Source organism: Rattus norvegicus, chromosome 9, assembly GCF_036323735.1.
Source record: "Rattus norvegicus strain BN/NHsdMcwi chromosome 9, GRCr8, whole genome shotgun sequence".
Taxonomy (NCBI): domain Eukaryota; kingdom Metazoa; phylum Chordata; class Mammalia; order Rodentia; family Muridae; genus Rattus; species Rattus norvegicus.
Genome location: NC_086027.1, coordinates 56,852,723 through 56,872,747, shown reverse-complemented (window position 1 = coordinate 56,872,747; position 20,025 = coordinate 56,852,723). Strand labels below are relative to the sequence as shown.

The window sequence follows — 20,025 nt, the reverse complement described above, 5'->3', positions numbered from 1 at the left end:
TATGCATAAACATAGTTTGGTGTTAATACTTACATAGTCAAATTTCTCAGCATTATTTACTCCTTGCTGAAAAGAAATAAAAGACAAGCATGTTAATACAGACACTACTGATGGTAAGAACGAAGCTAACACAATACATACTTTAAACCCCTACCATTGTAATCAATGTGCTGCACAGTGCCTTTACATCTAAGAACTCCTTCTAAAGTAACTATATTTAAACTTTTATACATGTCAATACCCTTATGTTGAAAAATAAAGAATTACAAAGGGAGTATATATTTTAAAAATATATTTACTAATCCCAGAGTTAAAGAATACAAGTTATGCTGGAACCCCTTATCTTTCAAATAGCACATGATCTGTTTCAAACACTTAAAAGTTCACTCTTAAAACATAACTAAGAATATATAAAGCATGATTTTCAATTAAGAACAATGAATTTTTAAAAATCAAACTCTTTAACCATTATTGAGTTATAAAACTGAGCTCTAACAAAACTGACCCCTTCTACTTCTAGCATATGCAAATGCTGGCTATACTGTCCTAACATGGAGAAAGTTCTACCCTAAGTAACTCTTAATTGTAACAATATTTGAGGTAAAAATTTTATTTCACAGTTCTAAAAAAAATATCTTTTATTATATTTAACATTATGCCAATTCATATTGTGGAAGATGTATTGTTTCATTACTTCTAGTTCTGACATGTCTCTACTGCAATTGTCATGAGAAAACGCCTGTGTAATGGAGATCAGTTCAAGTAGCCAAATGGTTTCATTTTACCTCGACGAAGTTTACAAAGCAGTAAGCTGTAGATCTGAAATCAAACGTATTAATTGGTGATATGCACCCAATAGAAACAATACATCTCTAATTTCTAAAACAGGATTCAAATAAAATAATTTGACAACCATTTTAAAAAGCAATTTCTTAAGAATCTATGCTCAAAGTTCCAAAGTACTGTAATTTGGAATGTTGTTATAAGGGAGTTTTTGTTCCAGTGTCATCTAACATATAAAGCCAGGTCCATTCTCCCTATGAGAAGGTCAAGTTATGACTGAGATAAATATATAAAACACTACAAATGAAGTTATTTAAGAAAGTACAATCACAGGTATATAACTAGAACAAGAAGGAACACCAAAGTATGTTATCAAAATCAGACATTAACAAAACTTAAACAATGTAAGAAAAACAATGACAAATAGATTATAACCCCTATAGACTTTTCTAAAGCATCCCAACATGTTAACAACTTTCTTATATTATACCCGAATTTAAATTGTAGACATGTAACTCCAAAGCCGTTCAATGAAAAATAATTAAAAGAAGAAATTACCAACTTCATTGAACTGTTGCAGTTGTCAAAATATTCCATAGATCCTAATGCTGTAAAATATGTAACAACATTTAAGCCACAAAAACCTTTTCAACCTCAGAAAAAGAAAAGAAAAAAAAAAGCACAACTTTTGGAAAAGGATGTCAGCATTTATACTGTGCTGTCACATGGATATATCACTGATTATACAACTTATCAATAGAAAATAAACAAGTTACATTGAACTTTCATTCTCTGACCTAAGCTGTACCCTGTAAAATTAATATAAGTTTTCTTTGTTGAACTATCAAATTTAATATAAAAAAATCAAAAAACAAAAACCATTTCAACTCTAAACTTGCTCACATACTTGGTCTTACAGCTTACAAATTAAAATTTTTTTAATTGTTTTAAAAAACATCTTTAATGTATTATTTATTGCATTCAATATCTATTTCTAAATGATGTTTTTAATAGGCACCTGAAATACTCTAAGCAGATTTATATAAATGGGGGAAAATAAAAACTGGATGATCATGTGGCCTAAAGAGTACCTCTTTCCCACTTAAATGTAATAGTATTTCATTAATTTTTGTTCTTGTTAACTATCCTGAAAATCTTTACGTATTAGTTGTCTGCATATACCTTGTAAAGGTTTCATGTAACAGATCAGATAGATAGGACCTAACTTTAATATTTTAATCTTGAAATGTTACAGTAAAAAGCTTTTGTTCAAAGCTCTTAGGAGAAAAACAAGTATACACATACAAAACGGAGTAAATGTGCTCTGACAAACCGAAGATAAACTGAAAAAAAAAATCAATTTGCTATGGCTGGTTATTCTATTTTATTTAGTTCACGACTGAAATTTTCAAAGTAAAATGTAAGAAAAGAAGATGCTAATTTGTAATATCTTTTAGAGCATTATCTTAGGTCTTCAAAAGCATAACTGATTTTTAATTCATATTCAAGTTTATACTCTCTACTGCCAGAACAGGGTAAGAATTCTCACCCTATAGTGTATATAGACATTATGAAATCTGCTCATAGCTAATGAGCAGACTGACACAGAACAAGGTTTGGTTAGAGCAATCTTAATTACTCAGGCCTTTACATACCTCAACCTTATCACATAGCAAGCAATATTGTAATTAAGCTGAATGCTTAAGGCCTCATTTCAATTTTGTTGAACTACAGAAAGGGCAATCACCTAGAATACTGTTACTGGTAACACAACTCAGAACCAGGTATTGATTGTTTCTCTGGCTCAAACACTAACTTAAGTACTTTAAAGTGTTGTCTCATTAGCAACCAAGAGTTTTACCCTAGCAGTCAAGTATATTAAAATGGAGAATACATAAGATGGCCTTCCTTCTGGAAAATGAGACCTACCTAAACCCAAAAGCGAATTATTTAAGAAGGGCATATGCAAAGCAATATTCTTAAACTAGCCATGCTCCCGCCCTTAGTCCCTTCTGTACCACAATGTTTACTCCAGCATGAAGATCAAACTACAAGCACTGTTAAATATTATGTTATTTTAATTCTAGAAAAATCCACAGAAATTTATAGTAATTATAATTCAAAGAATTTGTAAAAAACTAAATTGGGCAAAATGTATTGTAAAATTCTAATGTATTCACTAAATGATTTCTAAAAGCAATCCGGGGTCTGTTTGAAAAGAATAAAAAGGGGTAGAAAATTATATAAATTTAACTTCTATAAATATGCCTATTAAACTATAAAATTTGCATCTCTTGAAGAAAAGTATAAGGGGAATTTTTAACAAGGGTGATAAAGCTTACTGTCTACTAAACCATTAATGCTTTAAATGCCAGGGAGATGGCTCAAGGCACAAAGCTTGCAGCATTAGAAAAAATAAATTGAAAGTCTTAATTTAAGTATGTCCAAGTATTTTTATATCTGATTTTATAACATTCATGAATGAATTCACACATGTAACAAAAATACTTGGTAACACCAAAAAATGTCTCATTAAACAGAATGTTAATCAGCTATTACTAAGCATACTATAGGCATAAAAAGTGAGCATGCTAACTAAATAGTAAGAGATCACAGAAGAAAGAGGCAAAGTGATAGAAAATGATTTTATAAAATAGTCTTGGTTTGTTCCTGCCACTGAAAATCTTCTGAAACTAAACATTGCTAAACTACAAATTAGTATTACAGATAAAAAGTAACACTGTTCTAGATCTGGGTCTCAAGCTCATTTGGAGACAGGGCCTTGTTAGCTTCAGAGCACTGGGATAAGGACATGAGCCACACTGTGCCCTGCTAAGGGCTACTATTTTTATAAAATATTTTTTAAAAAATAAAGAACAGAACAATTAAGTTAGTTGGAAAAATCTACCTTTTGATTAAAAAAGAAAAAAGAAACCCCTCAAATGCGTCAATACAGCACTAAATTCCTGTGCTAATTGTACCAAGCCATGCACTACTAAAAGTGACAGACCATCTTAGAATGTGGGCTTTACTAAGAAACCCGCCCGTTCACAGCTAATATGACGAATGGAGAAGAATATATAGATAAACTGGCCTTGAGTTTATGGAGCAACAATTTGAAATATTTATTTTTTAATTAAAAATATAACTGCTTCTTAAAACATAAAATATACCCACACAAAACCAAACTTTTTAAAGTAATAAAACTTAGAAACAACTACTAGAATAGTCATAAATATAGAAAGTCATGTAGTTTACTATATTTCTAAAATTAAAAATATGTGATAGTGACAATTATTTTGTAATGCTACCCTCAGTTTCCCAGTCTAATACTCAAGACTCGAACTTTTGAGCTAAAATTATTTTTTTATCACGGAAAACCAAAACATGTGAAATATGCTTCTTCACGTCAACATAGCTATTTCTCTTATTTTTATTCTTTTCTTTAAACCAAACAATCACACATCATCATCATGAAATCAAACAGACTGAAACAAAAAACTATTCCCTTAAAGTTAGTAGCTACCAGAGGAAAAAAGCGAGTAAGAATAGTAATCCTTGTCTTTTAATTATGTGCATTTTAAGTGTAAAATTACATTTGTTTTTAAAAAGGTATTTACCTATATAGCTTTGTTTAAAATTTTAAATATTGGAGTTTTCCTATAAGCTTAGTGGTTAAGAATTAATGCAACAGGCTCCTTCTGTCCAAATCCTCCTTTTTCCACAATCTGCTAATCCTTTTGAACATTTGCTTTGCCTCTTCCCCCATTTCCTGAGGATCACCACCAATCCTACAAGGAAAAAATATCAATACTACAAAATTATGAAATAAAGAGTCTTACTAAAGACTCTACTTTTTTTGGAGGCGTGTAACATGAGATTTGTTGCAATGGTACCATAACAAAGCCCCAAATTTTGACTGGAAAGACAAAACAACAACAACAAAACATCTTAAAAAGAACTAGAAGCATGGCTGCCTCTAGCAGCCATGGAAATGTGACCATGCTTTAGGCACAAGGTTAGGTTCCTTGGATCTGTCTGTGTACAGATAGCAGGCACCAACTAGAGTGTAATAATGACTACACATCCCCATTTAAAAAAATCTGCAACTTTTAGGCCAATACATCACTGTGTACAAGTTAAAATAACACAGTATTCTACCTTTATAACTGCTAAAGTCAAAGATATCATTAATTGAAATGGCAATTCAATCACCTGTTATATATAGTACAGTAAATTCTAGTAAATGACAGAACAGACTGAGCTCAAAACCAGATTCTATTGATGACAGAACTCATCCAGTGTCCATTCCCAATAAGGAAGACAACTGGCTCCTTGGCTATGATTTTATTACCTCAACTTCAAACCACTACTAAGTCATCAATGTATTATGATACAAAGACTGCATACAGATACTTAATAAACCTAAATTGTTTCTTTAAAAGAGCCTAAGGAATGTCTTCTTTTTGAGGACAGTTTTACAGCTCTATCAAACTCTATCTTTTAAGATTTGCATTATGTTCAATTAAAAAAATACTTGTGAAACAGTCTGAAAGTAGAGACTCAAAGATTAAATATGAATTTGCAACTTTGCTGGTTAAAACATCAAATTTTCAAATACAAGATGACTTTTCTGTATTATTAGAGACTAAATTGCATTATGTTGTCTGTGTTTCTTTACCATTCCTAATTATGCCAATGTGGATCAATATGGTTCATGACATATGACTGACCATGATAAATGAAACTAATGAAATGATGGTTTGGTATGACAAGACATGCGATTCCCACATGCAGCAGCATATCTGTGTACCTGACTGAGCCCATGAATCATTAACAAAAGGATTTTAACTGCATGCAGTTAAAGAGGTGTTCTGTAAATCATTTATATATGTCCTCTAAAGAGGAATGTACTGGTGTACAGTGTTAATCTGCTCCAAAGTGACCACCTTCTTTGTGATAGGATCTCAATTCCTGTGGCATGGTCTTACTCATCTACCCTCTTTGAGACAGGAACTTACTTCCTGTAGCATGTTCACACTCACCTCAATCCTCCTAGTCTACTCTGAGTCACTACATAGCTGAGGGTCCTTGAACTTCTGACAGACCCACCACTGCAGTAGTTTTTAAGCTGGAATCCACAAATCATCTTTCAGAGGATTACGGAACCCATTAAAATGTATGTAAAATCAGAACCCAGGCATTTTGTGAAGATCCAAAAATGGTTTAGAGCCATTCTAGTGGTTTTTTGAAAAGCAAGCATTGACAGAGATTGCAGGCTAACTTTCCTGAGTTCTAATTTATTACCTGCTCAACTCTGATAAAGGCCCATTTATCTAGGCTTATACTTAAGACACTAAAGGCAGATCTCTTCTTTGTATGTAACTGCATTACTACTGTCTACAAAAATTTTCACCTCAATATAACTAGAGATCATAAACTAGCTACATTAAAAAATATCTAGCTATAAATCTACTTTATTAAAATTTAAAAAATTAAGTGGGCCGCTTATAAGTCATTGCCCTAAAATATACATATATTCTTAAGATGGCAATTTTCTGCTTTAAAATTCACTAGCAGTTAACATAGGACTTCTAGTACAGCAATTAAATAGATTCTTGTAACTGGGCTCTAAGCCTGTAATTTACCCTTCATCGTTTTGCATGTATTCAGAGTAATCCCCATCCACAATAATGTATGTACAAATCCATGAGTTATGTTTGGCTCTAACCTGGAATAGACAGGCACAAATTTACTGGGAAACATATAAGTGTCCCAAACACAAAATAGATTTTAGTAAGTAACACAACTAAAAATATAAAATGAAAAAAAATGGGGAAACATTTGAAATTGTGTGAAAGTTCCATACAACAGAACCATTTTGAAATAGTTATTTCAAAACTTTAGCTTCCAATTATTAAGGCAATCAATCCAACACTAACAGAAATAAGTCAACATACAATGCAAACATCAAAACTTAAGTAATGTAATAATTGGAAGAAGTCTTACTTCTTTTACTTATGGCATGATATAAGTAAAACAAATGAAACAAATTTAAATGAGAACTGTGATTCCAGCTTATAAAACATTTATTGTTTTTCAAATAATAAATGTTTTGTTCTAAACTTAAATTAGAACATTTGCTCTCACATTTATTAATAAAAATAACATATAGTAAAATGCTTCTGTTAATTCTAGTAAAATTCTTTGTAGAAGCAAAAAAGAAAAAAATATTTAAAACATTAAAAAGAAACACCTCAACTCCCACTGATCTGTAAAGTTCTTAAATCTGTCCAAAGCTTCATACCCAGAAGTTAACTAACAGTTGGGAATCATGTTTTTCCCAACTAATGGTTGGGAGTCATGTTTTTCATTTTGTCCTTGAAATGACATTGGGTGGGTAGGGGGTTAAATAAAATTCTTTACCCAATATAACACGACTATTTTTTTAATTACAAGAGAAAACTTATTATCACAGTCCCACATAAAGAATCCAAAATATATATTTATTCCTTATTTATTAAAAAATTATTAGGTTAAAAGGAAATGTCAACATTTTACCTTTATTAGTGAAGTCACAACAATTGCTCCAGCATTTACCATCGGATTATGTGGTTTATCTGTAAAACATGATAATGAAATATTGTTTTAAATGCTTGGTTCCACTTCCTTGGATGCATACATACTTTTCTACAGGGAGACTTGGTTGGAGTAAGGTATACATCAAACCAGTTGTTCATACCCAGAATTCTGTTCTGATAATGACATTGGTAATCCAGTCATTTTACTCAATCTTCCTTTATGTATGTAAGTAGAGACTGAATCTCTCTCATAGTTATGTGTTATTTCTGTGTCTTTGCCTACATGTGTGTATCTGCACCACGTGCACACCTGATGTCTAACGAGGACAGAAGAAGCTATCAGATCCCTTGGAACTGGACTAAAGAGTCGTGAGCTGCCATGTTCCTGCTCAAGACCAAACCTGGGTCCTCTGAAAGAGCAGCACGTGCCCTTAAAAGTTTTAAGCAACTTACACTTTTATGTTCACCCACAATCCTATTTTCTTTTAATTCTTTAATAGAATTTTAAAAGCTTAACTTGCATTACCATTTACTGCATAGCAATTATGAACAAAACTCTTGGGTATAGGAAAAATATTAATTTAAAAACATTATTTCTAGCAAGGTATAGAGGTGCCTTTTCTAATCCCAGCACTCAGGATTGGAGTTCAAAGCTACATGAGCACCTGCCTCAAGAGAAACTAACAAACTTCTATTTGTCAAAGTGACTTATTTCTCATGGGTAAGCTCACTGAACCTGACAATCCTAGCACAAACATAACCTGTACTACATTATAGTCTTCTTGAATCTAGCAAGTTACACTCCACAAGTCAAGCCTCTAGCTCAATTTGTGAGCTTTGAAAAAGCAGTCAAACGTGGACAGACCCATGGCTCCACTGCATATGTAGCAGAGGATGGCCTTGTTGGGCACCAATGGGAGAAGAAGTCTTGGTCCTGCCAAGGCTGGACACCCCAGTATAGGGGAATGTCAGGGAGGCGAGGTGGGAAGGGGGAACACCCTCATAGAAGAAGGGATAGGGGATATAGAGATGGGAAACCAGGAAAGGGGATAACATTTGAAATGTATCAAAAAAAATCCAATAAATACAAAAGGAAAAGAAAAAGCAGTCAAACAGTTCCTCAGAACATTAATTAAACAGAGTCACCATGGGACCCAGCATTCCTCTCAGCTATATGCGAATAAGTCTACTGTCCCTTCAGCTGAAAGGTAGATAAACTGGTCTTATTCATGATTGAATATTAAAGGGAATAAAACTACAACATGCATGAACCCTATACATATTAAGCTAAGGAAAATTAGTCATAAAAGAACAAATATTAAGTGATTCCATTTATCTGAAGTTTCTCAAATAAATCTTTACACAAGAATAGATTGCTAGATTAAGGTCAACAAAAACCCAAAAACCAAAACAAAACCCCAAGACAGGGAATAATCACTGTATATGAATATGGAATTTTTTTGCAGCTGGTCAGTGTTCCAAATTTACTGAATGATGATTTCAAAACCCTATGAAGTCAGTAAAAGCTACTGAATTCTATATTTTGTTACTGCTGTTTGTTCTGAAACAGTGCAAGTAAGCCAGGGTGTTCTCAAGCTCATGACTCATGTAAAAGTGAGAGATGAGAGCACACATAGCCTCCCACCGTACACCCTGAATAAATAAACTGCTATTAATAAGTTTAACTCTAAAGATAGAACATTTTCTGCTTATTTCTTTTATCATCTAAAAAAAATTAAATCAACAAAGTAATGGCTTTCACTTTGGTGTCTTCATACACATATACTATATATACTCTGCTCACATGCTGCCTGCGCTCTTGCTGTCCTCCCAACCCCATTAGCCCCTTTACTAATGTCTCTTAAATATCTAGACTGTGTAAGAGAAAGCATGTGGTTTTAGATACTTTTCATTTAAAAAAATTAAGGATTAATTGTGTATATTATACTCCATTTCCTTCAATGAAGAAACAACAATTCAAAACCCATCCTTTAAAATTGCACATGTTGGATCCAGAAATCCTTCTTAGCGAGTGTCTGCAAAGGGAATAATGACTATATTCTGGAGGCATCATTCTTCTGTGTTCACTCCGTCACTTACTCACCAGAGCTAAGACATGAGATTGACATGCATATGTCTACCAGTGGATCAACAAATCAAGACAATATAGCATATAATAAATATTATGCAACCTTAAAAAATAAGAAAACATTTCATTTAGGTAACACAGATAAACCCAGAGGATATTACGAATAGTAAAACCAGATACAGAAAAACAAATCTTCTTTATGTAGGCTCTAGAAATGTGGAACTTACAGTAACAGAAAATGATAGTTGTTACCATGGCTATATGGGTAGGAGAGAAATGGGGAACTATTGACCAAAGAACAAAATTAAAATTAGATGACAGCAAGACCAGGTTATCTACTAGATTATAATAAGAAGTTTCAAATTGCTAAAGAAACAATGTGTTCATGCTACAAATAAAGTCTGTGAAACAATTCATGACAATTTGATTCATCCTTTTATGGTACAAAGCACATGTTGTACTCCATCAATGCTTACAATTGTTAATTAAAGCAAGAAAAACTACATTCTAAGTAATGTACCATGAAGACTAGTTCTAAATTCAAAGCTTATTGTTAAAATCTAAACACTGCAATGCACTAAGATTTTACTTTCCCAAGTAATGCTTAACAAAGGAAATATCCTTTCCCTGAACATATATAAAATGGTATCACTTGCTTTTTCTGAAGAATGCTATATTATGTGTTATGTACGTCAAGATGAAATAAAAAAAAGCAAAATACTTCTAAATATTATCAACCTGAAAGAAAAGTCCCAAGCCAAGGAAAGCAGAACACAGAACTCGATAGTAAAACTACTCTACATATGTACTTATATAAAACCTTGTTAATCTATTATTTCAGACTTCTTTTGTTTTGTTTTATGCAGTCTCAGGTTTAAATTCTTAGAGCTAGAAGGTAAGCAATGTGTGTGTATCCACACACACTCAGGTATTTGATAAGTATCAAGCAAATGCTATACAAATTCATCCAAGACTTTCTCAAAGAACAACAAATTATTTCAGGGCACATAATCTACTGATTCTTCCACAACTGGTTCAGAGTCAGGTACCTAAAGTAGAAACTGGTGAAGACCAGCAGCATTACTGCAAGGCAACAGCACTCTACTTAACACTCGGGAATGTGAACCTGCTGTTTTCTGAAGTAAGGTAGAAGTGAAGAAGCCAATTTTAAATTTCTGAACATTCACTGGCAAGAGAAATAACAACTCGATGCCATTTGAAGTATTTGGCACACCAGAAAACTAAACACGTGAAACATTTCAGTTTATGGACAGGTTCTTCATTTTAACAAATCTCCAGTTGAACTCTGCAATAAACTATGCGTGAAGATTCTTGACTCTTTCTACTTCCCACTTAATATGCACACAGCTACTCTACATAGCTCTCAATTTTATAGTGCTCACCTACATTTTCCCCAATCCCTCAGTTTTATCATCTCACAGAAACTCACTTTTCTTTGTCAAATCCTGTATACATATAAAATATTTTGGCTTTGATTAAAGATCATTCCCAATATACAAAACTTGAACTGTCTTCTAAATTCCATTATCAGAAGAACATGACTATGAAAAGCTTAACTCTGCCTTCTATCCTGTATCAGATGCAGTTTGTAAATCTTTCAGTATTAGCTAAATAAATTATACCAAGAACTAAATCCCTTGCAGCCTCAAGCTGATTGATTACTCAACAAGGCTATATAAGTATTAGTCAGCTAACCTAATCCCTACAGTGTAGAAAAGGATGGAGCAGCATGGTGGCTTGGTGGGTAAGTGCTTGTTCTGCAAGCCTGAGGCCTGTGTCTGATCACTGGAACCTGTATACAAGTATGAGATACGTGACTCCACAAAGTATGGTGTGCACACACCCTTCACTGCACAACTCATTACATATTATTTATACTTTCCTCTTCAAAAGTACATGTAATTACAGAGTAACTACCACCATTGCTTACCTTAGTCTTTATTATTATAATCTTACCTAGCAAGAGTGATACTTTTAACCATGGAATGCTGAATACAGGTACAAACACATTTATTTCTTCCCTATTAAGTCTCATAGTAAAATTTTAAATATGAAAAAGATCTCTAAACTGTTTGGGGCTGATATAAAACCAAGACTCAGTAGCACAGCATCCCTTGAGAACTTATAGACAAGTCCTCTTGTTAAGTTTTATATTTTAATTCTTATGAGAACCCAGTACTAAAATCTTGAATTCTCAACACATTTTTCTTATACAGACATGAGTAACTTATACTTTTACAAACCATTCATGAATATGGCAAAAAGTTTATTAATAAATGTCAATTCATTTATCCCAACCTTCATTTTATCTTTTTTCTCCCAATAGAAATTTTAAATTTCTCAAAAGTTAATTTGCTATTTCACATGTTTTCCCTGGATGCATGTATGTCCCAGCCAGTGTCTTAACCACGGAGTCATCTCAACAGCCCCTCAAAAGATTTCTAATATTCAAATTCCTACATTTGTTTTAGATACTTAAATATCTTCCTCCAAATGAAAATATCTGCCAAAATGGCTTACTCTTCCTTGCCTTCCAAAGGAAAATATCTCTTATACTATAAAATGTCTTATCTTCTGGAAATAATAGAATGAACGTCAATGAGACTAATAAGAAATTTTGGAATATAATATCCTAAATGAAATTGCCAATATATGTTAATTTTCAAAACTCAGCTCAAAGATTATGGTAAAATACAGATGAAAACTGCTTTAAAAATATATACTGTATCAGTTGTGATTTCATTTGAAGAACTAATAAAACACTAATGAGTGAGACCTTTCAATTTTTTAATTTGACAGAAAGAAAACGTAAGTTTATCTTTTACAATTTTTCTAAACTTCAACTGCTTCCTTCAATTTTGTACCTTAAGTCATTAAATAACTAGTAACCTTACACATACTGCAGGATACACAAAAGGAACCCTACTGAATGAGGTACAGGTCGCTCAGATTTAAAACCTCTATGAGTAAAGTACTGACTACCACTGTTTTCCTTCCTCGGTGAACGTCCGTGTCTTGAGTAGTAAGTAATCCAATTACCTGATCTAAGATATTTCTTTCAAATAACAAATGTTATGAAGGAGAAAGACCAAAGTCACAAACAAATCCCACTCTATTAGCTATCATAAAAGCCACAGTACATGAATACAATATACCCTCACATTTCTACCCACGGTCCATACAGAACTGTCCTCAGGTATGAAAGCAGTATATGAAACATTAATACATCATGTGAAAAGAGAAATACCACTCTATTAGAACTTGCTCTGTTAGAAAAATCCATGCTATCTCCTTTCTGTGTTTCCTTTCATAATATAGACATACATTTATTTCAACAGAGTGATTCATATATTTTATATGCAAATGAGGGTCTGAGCCTCTAGCCTCAAAATGGTCAGGATGCTGAATCTAGCTGTCTGTTTCATCTTTGCCAAACAGGATCTTTCAACTGAAACAATTAACAATACATTCATAATAGTGAAGACTACCCCAGAACTATTAGCTGATTCCACTAGCTTGTTCTTAAGAAATTCTAGACGCTTTCAAATATTAATATAACCCTTGATAGGTGACACTAATGAGCTCTTATAAATGGACAATGTCTCATGTAGCTAAGGTTACCCTCAACTTTGTTATGCAGCCAAGGATGGTCTTGAGCTCCTGGTCCTCCTCACTCCATCTCCTAACTGCTGGGATTACAAATGTGCAGTGTGCCCAGCTAGAGAATGTATTCTCTACTCCTCTTGCTAATGGCACAAGATAACCTAAAATAACCATTTTAAAAAGTAGATGATTAAACTATCTTTAAAGATGATAAAAAAAAAAAAGAAATCCTATGGCAAATTTTTAAAAGAAATGGTTTCTTCAAAAGCAGACTTCAAATTACTGAGATTGAAACAGAAAAATGAGTGATCTCTTTTTCTAGCCAATTTGGAGGTATCCCTTACCATCTTCATTCAAAAAGAGCTTGTTGAATCTTAATCCACTTGGCTCCTTCCCAACATAGCGATGCACATACTCAGTTCCCAGGTCATTGACAGCAATTGCATATTTCAGGGGCTTTACACAGGACTGAAGACAAAAGGGAACTTTGGTATCTCCAATAGAATGCCTATTAAAGTAGATTTAAAAAACAATTAGCATCAACTAAAACTGTTACCTGCATGATTTGACTTGTTCTTCTGTATTATTAATTCTAATTTATAAGTACTTCCCTGTAATTCAAGCATAAATGTTTACTTCAACATTAGAGGGATGGCTTGCCATATGCTGCTGTAGTAAAGGTGGCCACCACCTGACTTACATGGGACCGACATGATAAGAGAATAGATCCCTACCTGTTATCCTTTGCTCTCCACAAGCACATAACAAATGTAAACATTAAAAAAGATTATGTTTAAAAGGAACAGTGCAAAAGAAATGATAAAAGCTTAAAGTACTCAACAGAGTAACAGTTTTATTAGATATTAAATAATTTTCCTTCTACTTCAGAGTAAACTGCCCTTTTAAAATTTACTCCTTAAAAAATTAACATGTTTAATTATAATAAAAAACCATTCTTTTTATTATAACTTAGGAATAATTCAGATTAGATAATTAAAAAAGAGATAAAAAAGGGAAGTCTAAAATTCTACGTTGACCAGACGAGTCTTAGTAAGCTCTAGGGTACTGCCAGGCACAGTGGAACACACCTGTGATCAAATGGACACGAGGTGTGAATTCATAAAGTCTGAGAATAGCCTGAGCTACAAAGTAAGCTTTAGGTAAGCCCAGCTACATAAAGAAACCAATTTAAAATTGGAGAAAAAAAAAAAAAGGAATGAAATGATATCAATATCAATTCATCAAGCTGTATATACAGCGTACAGTTGTATACATTTTTATGTTAAGCTGTATTTTCATTTTAAAAAGTAATTTAAAAGAAGGATTGTATTTGTAAGATAATTTTTTTCAGTGGAACAATCAGAAATGGCATAATTTTCTGACATCCAAATTAGAGCTGGACAATGAAGCATTAATGTCTGACTTGCAGCTAAATTAAAGTAGACTGAGCATTGAGTTGTGTAGACATTTTTGCATAAGTGCAGGTGCATGTGTGTGCACAACTGTGAGGAAGCCAACACCAATCTTTCCTCTGCTGCTCTCCAGTTTATTGAAGCAGGGTCTCTTGCTGAACACGGAGCTTGGCTATTCCCCAGTTTTGCTAGCCAGCCTGCAGAGATCTGTCTTCCTCCCAACTGCTGGAATTTTAGGGAGCCACTACATTTGCCCAAGATTCTGTGCCAGACTCCAAGTCCAGCCTTCACATTTGTAAGCCAAATCCTTTATCCACCAAGACATCATCTCCCAAGCCCAGAAAGTACCGTTCTTGAAAAAAGATTCTCATAGTTTAGCACGTTTCCAAAGGTCTTTCTTAATTTAGATTAAAAAAAAAAACAAAAACAAAAACAAAGCATTCTCTTTATAGTTCTCCCTCATCATAAGACTTTCTGATAATTCTCTAAGAAACCTCATTTGTCAGCAGCTTGCTTAAAATACAAGCACTTCTCAAATACGGTTTTCACGTATTTATAAAAGACTGTATTTTACCAACTGACTTTTACTTGACAAATTATTGATGAATAATGGATAGATTATGCTATATAACTTCAAGGCCAGCTTTAGTTAGTTGCACAGTGAGTTCAAGGGCCAGACTAGGTTTTAAAAAAGTCTCAAAATAAAAATTATCTTCCTTTCTAACTTATTAAACAAAATTCAAGACTTAAAACTGTTCTTCAGACTTTAAAATAGACTTACCTTTGCCCATCTACGGTACAAACAGATACACCCCACAAATCAGGACTGAATTTGGCCAGTTGAGGAATATAATCAGCAACCTATCGAAAATATTAGAAAGTTGTTAAGAGATACAATATAGGCAGTGTTTGCGCTCACCAATCGCTAGTTGTTTTAGTGTTAAGGAACTGATTTAGCCTGTCTTAATGATGCTTATAAAAACTAAGAACACTGATCTATAAACTTTGAGTATTTGCATGACATTAGGTGACTTTTCTACCATTCTGATTTCCAATGCAATCTTACTTCTTAAAAATGCAAAGAATTTAAAACAAGAACTTAAAGCCTTTTTTTTTCCCGGAGCTGGGGACCGAATCCAGGGCCTTGCTGCGCTTACTAGGCAAGTGCTCTACCGCTGAGCTAAATCCCCAACCCGAACTTAAAGACTTTTAAGAAAAAATAAAAGCTTGAAACCAACCTTATAAAACTGAGGTTATCTAAAATAGTCTGCTACTATTTGGAGTATCTGGTTGAGAGTACTAATGAATGCAGTGCCTAAAGCTGATGTTGTAGTTGGTAGGGTAGGGTGGGTAAGGGTGTTACAAGTTCTTCTACAGCACAGGCTGATAGGCTGGTCTCAAACTTGCTTACACTGTGAAGGCTCCTGATCCTCCTTTCTGTCAATCCTATATGATGCTAGGGTTACAGGTAGGCACAACAATGCTTGGCTTTCCCTATATTATTTTTAAAAACTAGAAATAGTTTACTATTTCTAACATTAATGGGTATCAAATCTGCAGAAATATCAAATAAAGTCATTTTTATTAATTTGAAAATATGAAGCCACTTTAGTCACTTCTGAATTTAAACAGAAACTTTAGCTAGGAATGGCGGCACATGCCTTTAATCCTAGGACAGAAGAAGCAGAAGCAGAACTCTATTGAGTTCTAGGCCAATTTGGTCTACAAAGCAAGTTCCAGGACAGTCAGAGCTGTTACACAGAGAAACTCTACCTCAAATATCCAACCCTCACTGCTCCAAAACTTTAAACTTGGTTTCTTTCTAGGCAGAATAACAAAGGGTTAAATAGTTATAGTGATTTAAAAAGCACTAAATCTAGAGGCTCGACCCACTGAGTTTCTTAATTTATACACAAAATATTCAGGCTTATTGTCTTTATATAAAACATTTTATATTAGGAAAATATGTGTATCCAAACCTTACCTTCCCTCCAGACTGCTTTTTAGCACTTTCATATAACTCATCGATGTGTGAGGTAAAAGACATAAAGTCAGGGATGACAAACTTTCTTCTAAATGCTTGTGTTAACAAAACGATGTTGCTTTGAACACACCTGTGAAATGTGATGGAAAACAGAGTGGGTACCTTTCAGTTATCGGCATCCACTTAATAGGAGAATATATTGTTAAATCATAAAATTATACAAGTCAAATTTAAAACATGTTCTTCCTATGTTTTCTTTCCTTCTAGCTTATCCTGAACAAAGAAATAAATTAAACATGCCTAAAATTTTGTCAGATACTAAAATGTAATTCATCCTCTGAGGTTTAAGTATTGGAAAAAATTTGCATCCTACCAGAATTAATAAATACTCAACATGAGGTCTGGTTAACAAAAATCAGCCTTTAAAACACCACAAATGAGATTATGAATATTTTTCAATATTAAGTAACCTCTGACATATCTTTCTTAGCTCCTATATAATCACTGGGTAATTTTCACAAAAATGACAATATTTTAATGCGTTTTTCCTGAATAACACTTTGAAAGCTTTGTAAAATAAAACCAATTTGATTTAGTCACATTCATCAATTTTTTTAAGTGTAAATACATGTTGACATGTTTATAATTTGAGTAGTATTTTATATAAAACCAAAAAAAGATATATATGTATATATGTAACATTACAGAAATGTTTTCACTGTTAAAAAACATTTCAAAGACACTGATATAAACCAATATTCTGTTTTCTTCTGAAAAGGATTAAGCCAAACCTAATGTTAGTGTGACCTAAAGAAGTTTGTGTGTCATAGTACATTTTAAATTCTGAGCTAAAAACCGTCTTAAGATTTCTGAGTATCAGTAATTCAGTCACGGGGCATTTAACTTATGAAAGACCAATCACTACACATGAACATCAAGATGCAACACCAACTATAATATTTTAAGGCAAGTCCCATAATAAGATTTAAAAGAAAGAAATGTTGAAGTCAGATCATTGCTATGAGAAAGTTATTTACATAACTATAATCCTTACAGATAAATAATGTTTTAAGGAAAAGGAAAAACAATGGGCACTATTAATGATCTTAACCTTAAAAATACCAATACCTTCTAAAGAATTTCTCTGCTTCACAGACAAGCAAATGAAATTAAGAAGCCAGGAAATGTACTAATAAAATTATCATTGATTAAATATTTAACCTTTAAATATCTCAAACAGCTTCTAAAATTCAATTTTCAAAAATCGAAGTTAGAAGGAAAAAATTACTAGCATACCTTTCTCAAATAAGAAAGCTAAAAGTAATTCCTAAAAAGTACTATTTATTTTTAAATTAAGTAAGTTTCATTTTCAAGAAGTTACAAATAAAATGAGAAATACCAAGCAAATTTAAATTATCAACTCACTACTACCTGCCCCCACTAAAACCCCAACACACACTAATATTTTAAATATTTAAAACTATTCAAGAGGCTAGAGAGATGGCTTAGTGGTTAAGAATACTGACTGTTCTTCCAGGAGACTCTGGTTCAATTCCCAGCACCCACATGACAGCTCACAGCTGTCCGGTACACCAATTCCAGGAGACACATTCCCTCTATAGGCCTCTATAGGCATTGTATGGATGTGGTGCTCAGACATACATGCAGGCAAAACACCATACACATAAATCTCAAAATAAACAAAGAAAACTAATCACCACCTTTAGAGAGTATTTACAGTCAACAGAACAGTGCACACAACTTTGGGTATGGTGTTTGTTTGTTCTAGCATATTTGTAAAAACCACGTGGAAATAGCCTTAAATGGGTTAAGTTACCAATAAAACTTCAGCCTTCAGAAGACTCCAACTACACATAATGACAGGTGTTCAAATAGTAAAGATTTTTGTGGAAATTATTTTAATATAGATCTCATCAGTGTACTAGAAAATAGAAGTTATTTAAAATGAATTCTGAGGAAAAATACTTTTGCCTTTCCACGGGCACCATTACTTTCTTGACAACTAGGTCTTACAAATACAATGTATATTAATATATTACAAATTTTTTCCTCACATAATTTTTTACTATTAAGTAATATTTAAGGTTTTAGAAAACCAAATAATTACAAATGTAAACCATTTGCTGTCTCTAAATAAACAATTCTTAAAATATGGTCATACATTAAAAACAGTTCTTATATTTCTATAGTTTAACAAAGAATGAACAAGTGAATAAAGAATTTGCTGTTAACACAAATATTTTCTTCCTCTTGTAACTTTAATGAATAGTAATATAAAAATAATGACTTCAAAGATAGGCATAGGCAGCCTCCAACTTTTAAATGATACAATTCATTTACCCATGCTTTAAATAGTCACATACGATACTGGTTTCTCACTGTGAGAAACCAGAATTATTGATCTTTATAATTACTTCTTTAAGAAAAAAGGAATCCCATGTTTTAAAATCGCCATTCCAGCAAACATGGAATGATACTGTTTATTTTTGGCAACCCCAATGAGGTAACTTCTTATACTTGAAATCAGAAGGAATGTCTCTGGAGTCATCATCTTTCAAAGTGACCTAGAAAAGCTAGTAAGAGGTTCTCAGTTATTTCATTTTAGAAATGAAAAGGAAAAATCCTTTGTCTATGACCTGCTATAAAAGACTACTGTATTTCCATGTTAAATTGGAGACTGCCTACATTATAATCATAGGTTTTTATAACTCAAGTTTGTATCTAAAGTTATGGTAATTAATATAAATTAATTCAATTACATTTTATGATAGTGGTTTCTTGGGTTCATAATTGAGAGAACATTTAAATTGCTTTTAATTTTATAATGAAACAATGTTCATAAAGCACATTTTAATGTTTAAATGTGCAAATTAGTTATTCCTTTAAAAATTACAAAGCCAGTTCTCTATATTCACAATCCAATCTACCAGCAATTAACTAAACTCACAGATAAACTAAAATACCTTCCCAGAAGACACCATAATCAAGAAAGAGTATGCTGCACAGATTATTCCTAGGACAAATCCTTATTACAAAAGCATCAACAAACCTAGAGGTGAGTTCATTCTTTTCACAAAATAAACAGATCAACAGACTTAAATTCCTAATACCAAGTACACAGTAAGCATAACAGCTATACTTTAAAGTTGGCTGCATTAAGAGAACCAAGAGCTTTAGTTCAAAATTGGCAGATATCTCACAAACATGGCAAAAACTTCAGAGAACTTTATTTAAACCCTCCTAGGGACTCCAAGATGATCTACAACAAGTCATTTAATACACCAAAGAAAAGGTAATTAAACCACACACACACACACACACACACACACACACACACACACACAAAATTAAATATAGAAATTCCTTAGATCCATCTCAACTGAAGCCTGTGGCATCAGAAAAAATACCGTCTTATAGTTGTTTATAATTGTATACTGCTTTCTATGAACTAATAAATTAAAACATTATTTGACTCTTTAGGGTCAATTACAAACATGCTAACTAAAGCTTAAAGTAAACTAATACAAACAC

At 32.8% G+C, this 20,025-nt stretch overlaps 1 protein-coding gene across 13 annotated transcripts in view; it reads right to left on the bottom strand.

Moving 5' to 3' along the window:
- The window catches only part of Gls (glutaminase), a 72,278-nt gene that overhangs the window by 36,114 nt on the left and 16,139 nt on the right, over nt 1-20,025 (bottom strand). For 5 of the 13 annotated variants that reach the window (NM_012569.4, XM_008767075.4, NM_001109968.3 and 2 more), the window contains 5 exons: nt 16,474-16,603; nt 15,271-15,350; nt 13,422-13,585; nt 7,345-7,403; nt 34-66 (listed from right to left, as the gene is read on the bottom strand). In NM_012569.4, coding sequence (NP_036701.3) covers nt 34-66; nt 7,345-7,403; nt 13,422-13,585; nt 15,271-15,350; nt 16,474-16,603 — 466 coding nt within the window. Of the gene's footprint in view, nt 1-33; nt 4,575-7,344; nt 7,404-13,421; nt 13,586-15,270; nt 15,351-16,473; nt 16,604-20,025 lie in introns of those variants that run through there. The other 8 variants (XR_010054566.1, XR_010054565.1, XR_010054568.1 and 5 more) reach the window with 8 other exon arrangements.